The 12500-nt window shown below is 48.1% G+C and overlaps 1 protein-coding gene across 1 annotated transcript in view; it reads right to left on the bottom strand.

Moving 5' to 3' along the window:
- The window catches only part of MARS2 (methionyl-tRNA synthetase 2, mitochondrial), an 83708-nt gene that overhangs the window by 38354 nt on the left and 32854 nt on the right, over nucleotides 1-12500 (bottom strand). Inside the window, exon 5 of the mRNA XM_085863739.1 lies at nucleotides 4765-4969. Coding sequence (XP_085719865.1) covers nucleotides 4765-4969 — 205 coding nt within the window. The remainder of the gene's footprint in view (nucleotides 1-4764; nucleotides 4970-12500) is intronic.

Below are 12500 nucleotides of genomic sequence, written 5' to 3'. Positions count from 1 at the left end.
TTGTGGGCGCTGAAACCATGAACCAGACACCCTAAGTCCATGACTTCTTGCAAAGTCAAGGAACTTAGTGCTATTCTGGTTCATAGTTCCTGACCCATGGGGACCAACACACACCTCATAACCATCCCTATCAGTTCCAGTCGATGCATTGAAATCCCCCAAGACTAGAAGTGTATCTCGTCTGGGGCACTGATCAACCACAGACTCGAGTGTGGCGTAGAATGCATCCTTCACGGTGAGATCACTCGCCTCAGTCGGAGCATAAACAGAGACCAGGGAAATGACACCTAAGGAGTGACGAATCCTTAATCTCATAATACGCTCGTTGACCGGTGTTACCTCAATTATCATTGGGGTCAGCTTATTGGACACAGCTACAGCAACTCCTTGGGTATGGTTACCATCAGAGCGACCAGACCAATAGTAGGTGTAACCACCCACCATTATCTCGCCGCAATCCGGTCTCCGAACCTCAGAGAGAGCTGCAATACCGATGTCCATACGCTTGAGCTCAGATGATAACAGAGACAGGTGATCATCCTCTCTTAGGGATAGGACATTCCGGGCACCCACCCGAAGGGACCGCCTCACGTTAACCCAAGGAGACCGCCGTCTGGTGGACGACACCTCAGCACCACTCCGACACACTCTCCCGCAATCTGACCCAGGGATGTTACCCCGTGGTTTCCCTCCGATCAAAGATTGGGGGTCCCGAAGGCTTTGCTCCAATCCCGTCATCCGGTGAGCTGCCCTGCGAAGGGAAGCTTTACAGGAGGTACTCCCACGGAGTGGGTTTTCAGATTTTTTTGCGTTTTGCGGAATGAAGGGTTTTACAGTGGCTGGAGTGCAAATCCTGCCACCAACCTCCTAATAAGAAGTGACCCAACTGCAGGAGGACGTCCGCAGACACAGTTGGGCACTAGATATGGATGGCCGTTGGCTCACAAGGAGCTCCTCCGCCCTTTGATATGTACACATATGTATATATGTATATATATATATATGTATATATACATATATATATTTATGTATATATATATACATATATATATATATATATATATATATATATATAAATATATATATATATAAATATATATATATATATATATATATATATATATATATATATATATATATATATATATATTTATGTATATATATATACATATATATATATATATATATATATATATATAGTAATACTGAAGGACCAATTTTGTGCTCCTCCTAGCGGTCGCGTCACGTTTTTCTCGGTACTGTGACTTGGACTGAAAAAACTTCGTACCTGTAAGAGTGCATCGCACATCGTGCCAATAGTCAACTTTCAACTCTGACGCAGAATAAACACTTTTCGTTTTACATTCGTTTACATGGCGACGTGTGATGTCACCGCTGAGAGACGTCAGGACGTCATGACATCATCGGTCATTCGCTGATGTCATTACGTCTGTCGTCGACAGACCGTAACCGCTGAGAGGTGTAATTCCTCTCCTCGAAAATAGCATCTGCAATGTAAAACCCTCTTCTGCACATACTGACGACCTCAGAATGTGAATTTGAAACAAAAAATGTAACAAGAAACATTGTATCTTCGATATATTAAAACTGAAGGACCAATTTTGTGCTCCTCCTAGCGGTCGCGTCACGTTTTTCTCGGTACTGTGACCTGGACTGAAAGAAACTTCGTACCTGTAAGAGTGCATCGCACATAGTGGCAATAGTCAACCTTCAACTCTGAAGCATAATAAACACTTTTCGTTGAGACAGGGGCGAGGAGTGAAGAGGCGGGGGCGGGGGATGAAGAGACGGGGGCAGGGAGTGAAGAGGCGGGGGGCAAGGTAAGCAAATTTTTGGGCGGAGGTAAGCAAATTGAAAGTGGGAGACGGGGAGGGGGAATGGGGCCTGGGGAATGAGTGGGCGGGGCCTGGGTTGAATTATGTGGGGTTGAGTGTGAGGGGTGGACAGGGGGCGGGGGCCCGGGGCAAGTGGGGCGGGGAATCAAGAGACGGGGGGAGTGAAGATGCGGGGGCGGGCCCGGGTTGATTAAATTTTTGGGCGGGGGTAAGCAAATTGAAGGCGGAGGGTGGGAGACGGGGGAATGGGGCAGGGGCGGGGGATGAGTAGGCGGGGGCAAGCACACCCTGTCCAGTCCATGTTCTTCGAGTGTGGGTGAGCTGGTGAGGGTGGTTGAATGAACGGAATCTGTCTGTGACGGGGTTTCTGCTAGTATATAATATTGTTGTGGGAGTTGGATCTATCCCGAACCAATGTCCAGAGCATGTTCACCTTTCTCAAAACCATTTGAAACCTCCATTTTCGTAGCAAGGCTCATGGTCTTGCGTTGCTTCTTCACAACACTAGCATCACCAACACTTGATGGACGTGCCATTTTGAATGGTTATAGTGCAGGATTCATAGCATCAGTACGCACGTACCCTGTGGAAGCTCAACAAAGACTGGGGAGAAAACGCTTGGGGACGCTGTTACGCTCCGTGAGAGAGTGTAGCGCACCAAGACGAGAGAGGGTGGCGCACCACACAAAGTAGTCCATATTGGGTGACAAGGTGATAACGAATCGGTCGGGTCATAAAACAATGTTGTCGGAATCATGGGTATCTCAAGAGTAGCAATGTTATAATAAAACGACGTTGTTGGGCACAACGTTAAGCGAGGACTGGGTATATTATAAGTGAAGAAGAATTTTTGTTTTAATGTAAATAGAATCCACTCAACTATCCTCATCTTACTCAACTATATCACACTGTTTGCAGTGATAACTAGAGGGGGAGCACTCGGTAGAGTGCAAAACCTCCGCCGCCAATACTGCTAGGTCACTCAAGTGAACCTGATATCCTATTCATTCAATTTGACGTCAACAGTGCTCACAGAGTTATAGTTTGCAACTTTCCCTTTTACTTTTAACTTTTACATACTCAATTCATTCGTTATAACTAGATTCCTTGAGACAGAAATTGATTTTACGTGGGTATATCCACCTGAAGTTCCAAAATCAGCCGCAATTATAATTTGGGCATGTTTTTTGTTGGAAATCACTTGTAACATGTAGAAATGCAAAAAAAAAAAATCGAAATTTTGTTGAAAAAGAGTTGCAAAATTTTTTTTTCTCTAACAATTTTTTTTTGGGGGGGGGGGTTGGAAATCACTTAAAACATGTAGAAATGCAAAAAAAAAAAAAAAATCAAATATTTTTTCAAATTGGCCACCATAGCGACCATATTGGATTTTGGACCAAGTCCAAAATTTAATGGCATGTTCCTTGGACCAGACCTAACCCCCCCCCCCCCCCCACCAAGTTTCGTCAAAATCCGTCGAGGAGTTTTTTCCATCATACTGTTCACAAACAAACAAACAAACAAACAAACAAACAAACAAACAAACAGGAAGGGGTGAAAACAGAAACCTCAATCCATCTTCGAGGGCGGAGGTTAAAAAGATGGTGATCAGAGTGTGTGTAGGGGTACCGTTATTGCTTGATTAGTGGCATCCCCTATAGGCCAATTGTTGCTTGCTGAAGCATACAGGCAGGAAATGGATGGATGGATGCAGGGACGGATGCAGGCATGCCGAGACAGAGCTCCTTTTATATTATAGACTAGCAAATACAATCCCTCGCTTTGCTGATGGAAATATTAAGGGGGAGGGGGGGAGAGTGAGACAAGGGAGGGGGAGAGAAAGGAGGGATAGGATAGAGAGGGGAGGGAGTGGAGCGAGAGAGAGAGAGAGAGAGAGAGAGAGAGAGAGAGAGAGAGAGAGAGAGAGAGAGAGAGAGAGAGAGAGAGAGAGAGAGAGGCGAGAGAGAGAGAGAGAGAGAGAGAGAGAGAGAGAGAGAGAGAGAGAGAGAGAGAGAGAGATAGATAGATAGATAGATAGATAGATAGATAGATAGATAGATAGATAGATAGATAGATAGATAGATAGATAGATAGATATATATATATATATATATATATATATATATATATATATATATATATATATATATATATATATATATATATATATATATATATGGGAGCTCGGAGGAGTGAGTTTTTGGGAGGACTGATATTAATGTTCGGTACCTTTCGGGTGACGGAGAAAGCTGAATTATTGCGTGCCGATGGACATCAAAGCCAAAACACCGGGGGGGGGGTGTGGGGGGGGGTGTGGGGGGGAACAAAAACAAAAAGAAAAACAACTGCCAGAAAGCATCCATAAATGAAACTATCCAAAAATAAGTGCAGCCTTGTTGTGCTCACTGCAGCTGAGCGAGCCAAGACAATGTGTACAGCACAGTGGTAAGTATTACAATGTATATACTTTTATAAAATGTTCGTTTATACATTTCTGTAGCTCAGCTGTGAAATATAAACGTCAATTGATATCTAGCAAGAGGTCGGTGATGCTTGCCCATCATCATAAAGTTTCTCTTTATCATGTACCTACGTACAAAGCACTGTTCATTTTTGCTTACATTGTGTGAGCATACCCCACTCGTATACATATCGTAGAAAACAATGGCAAAAAGAGAAAATGTTGAATTGGTGTAGTTTAGAAGTCTGGAAGAGAGGACAGGATGATAGGTCAAGGATATGACTTCAAAATAGAAATCAATGTGATAAGTTAAAGAAAAAGAAACGGATAATCACGAGTTATCGCGTAATCTCGATTTAGTTAATATAAATATCCTAACATTGCAGTATTCCATTTATATTTCATTTAAATTACATGCATTCATTGGAAGTGAAGTTACAAACTCACCGTTGCAGTTCTTCTTCCAGATTCACGGAGTTTCCCATACTTTTGGACATTTTGCTTCCATCTACCGTCCAGTGAGAATGTACCAATAGCTGTCGTGGCAGTTCCAGTCCAGCTGCCATGAGAAAAGCTGGCCAGTATATGGCATGAAATTTGAGAATATCTTTTCCTAGCACGTGCAGATCACAGGGCCACCACTTTTGGTAACCTGGAGGGATGTCATCAACATACAAGTTGTATTAAATATGATATCAGTTCTTCATTGCTTTTTTTTTACTGAAGGGAGGGGATGTAGTAGTCCAGAGGCAGCATTTTAATGCACATTGCAAGTCTCAAGAAAAAGAGCAATCAGAGATTGCAGACCCTTGCCAGAACTTCTTTTGTGTGGTGTTTGTGTACTGGTGTGTTATGTAATTAAACAAATGACATAATTAGAACTGCCACTTTATAACTGCTGGCAGTGATGACCGGGTGGTACCAAGACGCCCCGCTTTGATGCAATTCTGCTTTGATCGGACACCTGACCCTGATCCTTGATGTTTATAATTCAATTTAATTCAGAATGGGATAAGAATATATTCAATTCAGTTGCTACTTTTCTGTCCTCAAACACATCTAGGCACAGCCAAGTGGGCCTCGATCAAAAATAAGAAAAAGAAATCAAAATTTAAAAAAACCCCAAAAGAATCCAGATCAAAAAAAAAAATAAACAATTCTGGCTGCCAGACCATGTGTCCGATCAAGTTAAAATTTGAAACATGTATTCCCCATCACTACTTGAACATAATTGCGAAGTTTCACATCGATTGATTAAGCGGTTCCAGATAAAACATTATTTAATGTATTCTTCAATCCAATATGGCTGCCAAACCATGTGACCTATCAATTCTTCCTTTACAAACTTGTACACCCAAGGCTTGGGGAACATTTTTGTGAAGTTTCCCCTCAATCTCTTCAGCCGTTTTGGAGAAGAAGATTTTTTTATAGGTTTTATGGTAAATCTAACATGGCTGCCAAACCATGACCTATGACATGTGTGTGAATGTTTTGTTACTCATGGATAGGTGGTCATACGTATAAAGTTTCACCTCAATCTGTTCAGCCACTTCAGAGGAGATCTCTGAAGGTTTATATATATATATATATATATATATATATATATATATATATATATATATATATATATATAGATATATATATATATATATATATATATATATATATATATATATATATGTATATATATATATATATATATATATATATATATATATATATATATATATATGTATATATATTAATTTTTTTGCTACGGTTCTGGGAACCGCATGCATTCAAACATACAGCTGACCCAAAGTTAGTTATGCAGTTAAGTACAAGTGTAGACAGATCCCCTCCTTGTGTTTAGTGGGAAATCGAAGAGGTGCGTTACGATGTTTTTTTAATTCGGGTAATAAATCTTTATATCCCATCCCCCATCACGATCCACTGTCCACCTGCTGTATCCGAAGGCCCGTTGGCCAGGGCAAAATCTTTGTGTTGTGGCTTCTTCTTGATGAGTCCAGACACGCATGGAGGGGAGGGGGGGTGGGGATCACCCGCCCAGAAGGGGAGGACCCATGGAGGCCCTGTCCAATCAGGGCGGACAGTGGCGTCAGCTTGACCAAGGCCCCTCCCCGCTGCGAGATCTTTGGATTGCGAAGTGATCCTCAGCGTAGAGTCCTTGGTTGGGAGATAAATTATGGCACCATCCTGAGAGGGTAGAGAGAGGATTCTGTGTGGGTCGGCCGTGTTAGCTGGAGTCTGAGGTTGGAGAGAAACAGCATTGGAGCGAGTCAGTGGTTTGAGTGAGACGGTTGGAGTGGCGGGTTGCCAAAGAAAGAAGAAGGGTCATGACTCGGAGGGACTGCCCGCGTCTCGCCACGGCGGCCCGTCTGTTGCGCTGGTTCGAGGGCGCCCGATCTTGACCGGGTTTCTCGTTTCTCGACCGGATCCTGTCGGTGGCCCTGATCCCCGTCCCGGACTCCGCTCTGCTCCACCCAGGCTCCTTCGCGGACATGGTCTCCTTGCGTGTGGCTGTGGGCCGAGCTGCACGACCACTGACAGGTGCCGCACCATGGAGCATCCCTTCTCTCCAATGTGCAGGTACCCCAAAAGAACTGTGACCTCAGCTCACCTCCCTCTCTGGCTGTGCGGTCCTTTGCAATACACGTGGGTTTATTTTCGTCTGAGTGAGCGTCCGAGTGTGTGGCTCCGTCTTTAAGTAGAACTGTTTAAGTCTTTGATCATTGTAAATCTTGCCTGTATATCCCGCGATAAGTCTGCTCCGAGTCCTTTTGTAAGTTGATTGAAAATAAACCATTACTATAATTGTTCCCAGTTCGTTTTAGTCTTTTCCTTCATTGGTCCAGCATGGTTCGGATCTGAGTTTAGCCAGGTTTTTATACCCTATAATCCGTTCATTCTAGCTGGTACGACCTTGGCAGATCCGCTTGCTGCATCCGAACCGGAAAGGTAGTTGGCAGTTGGTAGTCAGTAGAGTGGTCCGGTTCGGGCAAAGCGTACTGAGGGCGTGGTTCCCCGGTAGCTGAAACCGCGTGGTTAATTAGGTAAATTGGTTCTAGACAAAAGACCCTACGCCACGCAGTTGAGATATTGGCGTCCACGGTCGGTTAAGCGACCCGCTGCTTCACGAAATTGTCCGAGAGCGACGGCCTTCAATTCCGGGAGTCTGGTGGGAGACGACGTAACTTCCCCCACCTCGTGCTCGTTCTCGCCACCGGACCTCTGGCCCGCAACTATATATATATATATATACATACATACATATATATATATACATACATACATACATATATATATACATACATACATACATATATATACATACATACATACATATATATATATATATATATATATCCATATATATATACATATATACATATATATTGTTGCGGATTTCGCGCCCGCCGGCGTGCTGACGGCCACGTAACTCGAATCGCGGCACGTCGCCCACCGGACGGACAATCCAGTCGTGACCCTCTCGGACTAACGCCGGGAACCAGTCACGGGTGGACCTTTTGGTCTCACCGCGATCGAGCCAATCAGCCCCCGCGTGGGATAGGGTTGCTCGCCAAATTCGACCTACCTAAGTACCCACGCGGAGGGTAGACCGGGCGATCGCACCTCGCCGCAGGTCGACTTCGGACACGGGCCACTTAAGCGACCCGTTCCGTACTATCAGAATAACCGAGCGGTGTTATCGTCGACCTCGACGGTTCGATTAATTATCGGGCGTACTCAGCCCACTACCAACCCTTTACGTGAAGCAAGATGAGGGTTCAATGGGGGAAAAGACGAAGCGAGCGGGAGAACAGTTCAACAATAAAGCACATTTATTCGCGGCACACGGGAAGCACACAAATACAATTCCACCAAATGCACACAAAAAAAGAAAACACAATTCCATTTACACAAAAGCAAATATAAAAGCGAAAACAATGCAGAGCTAATACCGACTACCGAGCACACGGCAACACTTATACAATTCTACTTCACAGACGGCGCCGACAACACATACCCAAAACCAAGGAAAGAATACCCTCAAGAATGAGGCGGGCCTGAGGCCGAGACCGGGTCGCGCCTACCCGTCTGGTGATGAGACGAGGAGCGGCGATGGCGCCGCAACCCGCGGGCCTCGTGGACGGTGTCTGGTAGGGGGGGGGCACGGGGCCCCCTTGGTCGCACTATCTCAGCGCGGGGGAAACAGGAGGGGGTTGTTGATGCTCGGGGTATAGAGGATCTTTATTATCCCTGGTGTGCGTCTCCACCTCGGCCAGGTCGCGCTGCCGGCCTTCCTCGGGCGTGCAGCTCCCAGCACCGTCGCGAGCACCCCCTCGTCTGCCTTCGCCGCTGCCGCCTCTCCGCCTCTGGACTCTCCACCCTGGACTCTTCTTTGGGCTCTCCTCGTTCGACTCTCTTCAGCTTCTCCAGCTACTGCAGGCCGGGCTCCAGACTTCCACACTGCTCTGACTGACGAACACGGTCCTTTTATCCCCGTAGCTTCGCCTTTGACCCCCTCCCTTGACCTTTCACCTCGCTCCCCATTGGCCCGAGAAAAGTGGGCGTGAAGGCTTTTTGATCCACAAATTTGCATATATCGATCGTTCTGGAGGCGGGGCCAAATCGCCCCTCGCTCACCGATTGGACGGCAAAAAAGTGGGCGTGTGTCGTTTTGATCCGTTTTTGAAGCACAAAATCCGTGATTTTGTACACGCTGTTCGACGCGCGCTCTGCACGAATCCAACACCGGTACCCACAGCGGGGCAAGAACGGTGGCGATGCTACGGTTGCGAGGTGTGACGTGAAGGTCGTGGCGGTTGTGGTGAAGTGGTGGTTGTGGTCGGTGGTTGATGTTGTGGTTGTGATCATGGCGGTTGGTCCAAAATAAAGATAGTAAAAGAAAAACGGCTATCCTGAAGAGTCGCAGCTCGCATAAATGACATGTATTCCCACTAGACAACGGGTTTGGGCCTAACTACACATATACTTGCCGAGATACCTCACCTAAGGGACCTGAATGGTGGTTTGCGAATTTGGTAACCACAACACTACCCCCTCCCCTTTTTACAGACTCGTCCCGAGTCGTCAAATTTTCGTGTGCCATCATGTGTAGTTTTCCCCTAGTACATTTTACCTACGGATCCCTGAGTGCGACATTCATGGTATTCGTGTCCCCAAAATAAATAACCTGAGGGCTGCGTAACTATCTAAACAAACTCACTCACACGGACGACTTAAATAAAATTGCCGGCGCTAGACAGACATGCCGGGGGGCGCACTCATATGTACAGTACATCTTAACCTTAACTTACAAATTTTACACTAAACCATGGCCCAGGATCATTGAACTCTGCAAAAAGAAAGCAGTTAGCAGGGAGCCAGGCTGCCCGCATGCAGTCTCTGGCTCAAACAATGCAGGTGACAGGGAACGTGGCTGGCTGCTCACACGCAGTCCAAGGCCTTCCCTTTTGAACTGAACGCAGTGAACCACAACGGTGCATGGGCTGCACAAACGTAGTCTCCGTGCCAGCTCAAGTGGCACACGCAATGAACACAACGAATGGATGGATGAATGGATGGACGTAAACACGGTGCACGGGCCGCCACTGCAGGCCCGTGTTGTAGCTGCCAACAGGGCAGTTCTTGCAGCTTGCAAACTGTTGCTTTCTGATCCTGGCGCACATGGAAACGAACAGGGGGGGGGGGGCAAAGCAAAAATTGAACGGGGCTGGTGAACGTGGGCAGTGGGCATGGCATGGCAAAGGCAGCAGGCAAACACAGCCCGCAGAAGAAGGCCGCTGCAGGCAAACACAGCCCGCAGAAGAAGACCGTTGCAGGCAAACACAGCTGGCAGATGAACTGGCCGGCACAGGCCTTGAAGCAAAACACGGCCAGCCGATGGCACAGGCCTTGCAGCAAAACAACAGCTGCCGATGAAGTTGGCCGGCCTCCGCCTTGAAGCAAAACACGGCCAGCCGATGAAGTTGGCCAGCTCTTGCCGTTCAGTGGAGGTTGGTGGAGGGAGTGCGGTGGTGCTGGCCACTTGGAAGGCGGGCTCGGACCTACCTACCTGTCTCCCTCCCAACCTATCGCCTTTGCCTGTCACTGTACATACCCACTCCCTTAATTTGTCAAACCCCAATTTAGCCCCAACTTTTTTTTTTTTGTTGTTTTCATTTTTACTTCCCCACTATAAATCGTCCCCTAACCCCCTTTATCGTCCTTGTTCGGCTAACCTATTCTGTCACCTGGCCTACTCCCAACCCCTACGTTCCCTTCCCGGAGGGGAACAAGGGAGAGCTAACGTCCTGTGCCGAGGCCCAACTCAAGCCTCAGAATGGCCTCCCCAGAGTTCGGCGATCTTAACACCAAGTGGGTCCAGCGGCCCACAATGACAGCGAGGGGATGGATGGTGCGGAGGGGTACATCTCCTAATCTACCCTAACCATTAACTCTTAAACTACCCCGGGGCTTTCAACAAGCGCCTCTCGCTTAAACTATTGGTTCTAACAACCCAGATTCCCGTCGCCTGTGTTGGTGTCCTTACAATTTCGGGCCTCGCCCCCCAATTTTCTCTCCGTGCCCTCACACGGTCTCCTGGCTGGGACACGTGGCTCCCTTAGGCAGGCACGACCCTCTGCCGAATCTCCCGCTATGGCACCCCCGGGCACTACACTGCCTCCGAGCCTACCAGCTCCCTAACACCGGGGAGTGCCCCCCATTGCACCTCCCCTGAAACGCACACGTGGCAGGCCGGCCTCCCGGGCCCCTTTCCGAGGGTCACCCGTGCCCACAACACTGCCCACGCGGCTAATGGCGCCCCGGGCCCCCCGCACCAAGCAGGCGCACCCGTGCCCACTACTCTATCCCGGCCCCCCATGGGCCCATGGCCTACCGCGGCCGACTAGCCTGGTGCCCGGGGTACCTACTCAGCGATACTCACCTTTCGCAGCCACGCTCCCAAGCCCGTCAACAGGGCTCCTGCACCCCTCCAAATGGGTCTCGAGCCTACTTTCCCACCAACAGCAAAACGACCTCCATTTTTCAATTTGACTAACCCAGCTAACTCACTTTACTCTGACCCCGGGGTCCCTTGGGCGGGAGTCACTCCTCCCCCAATCACTCATCGCACCATGCATTCCCCATTCACTCCACTCACACAGACCCGCTGGCCTCACTCACTCAACAAGTACTCACCTCACAACTCACCAACTCTTCAACACACACACCGCTGAACTCTGCCATCCTTCTAACTACATCCCCTAACTAACTCGTGCTCCCACGTCGTCCCTTAAACTAGTAGCACGTTCCTTTTAACACTACGTCGCTAAACTACACCCCCTCTACACATCCACAAGTCTGTCACTGTCTCCTAACTCAAAAATTCATTTTATTTCCCAACCTAAATCTGGCTACAATCCCTCTAACTAATCCATTCCACGGACTCCATGAGGACTTACCCCTGCCCCATGAAGTCGGTCTAACTAAGCTAACCCTTCCCCCTAACTAGTTTCCATCCTGTGCCCAGGGTCAAGGGGGTCTTTCACCCCTTGACCAGGAATCCTGTGCACCCGAAAGTGAGGCTTGTTTTTTTTTTTTCATGCGCAGCACCTGCGCGGCAACTCAGAGCTCGCGCACTTTACACCTGCCCGTGACGTCATGCAGCTGCACGTGTTCCTCGTCCTTCCTTGGACGGTCCCATCCGGCCGGGATACCCCTCCTGCCGGATTCCAACCACACGTGCAGCCATGACGTCACCGTGCGCATAAAAAAAAAACACAAGCCCCACGTCTCGAGGGGTTTCCCACGCGAACACATGTGCTTTGCCCGTTGGAGCTGAACACACACGATCGCGTGGAGAACCCGTCCGGTCCAAATCCATTTACCTGCCTAAACTTTGTCCGTCCGCGGGATCGGCAAATCCACCGCGTGCGTTTCCGGACCGGGACTTCACTCTCGCAAGCGAGCACGTGGTGGTCTCGTGCGTTGCACAGCACGAACCTCGTGCTCACTGCTGGGCGAACCCGGCACGGTCCTCGAAACAACTACAGCCGCTACTCGGCTTTCTCTCCTCTGTCGCCGTCTCCGTCTCCATTCGACCCACGCACACCTGCGTGGTACGACGCACACAGTCCACTCCATCACATTCACACCGGGAGATGCGGCTGCGTGCT

This window comes from Eptatretus burgeri, chromosome 18 (genome assembly GCF_056783735.1).
Source record: "Eptatretus burgeri isolate ZD-2024b chromosome 18, Ebu_testis_v1, whole genome shotgun sequence".
NCBI lineage: Eukaryota > Metazoa > Chordata > Myxini > Myxiniformes > Myxinidae > Eptatretus > Eptatretus burgeri.
This window is presented reverse-complemented; position numbering and strand designations above follow the sequence as displayed.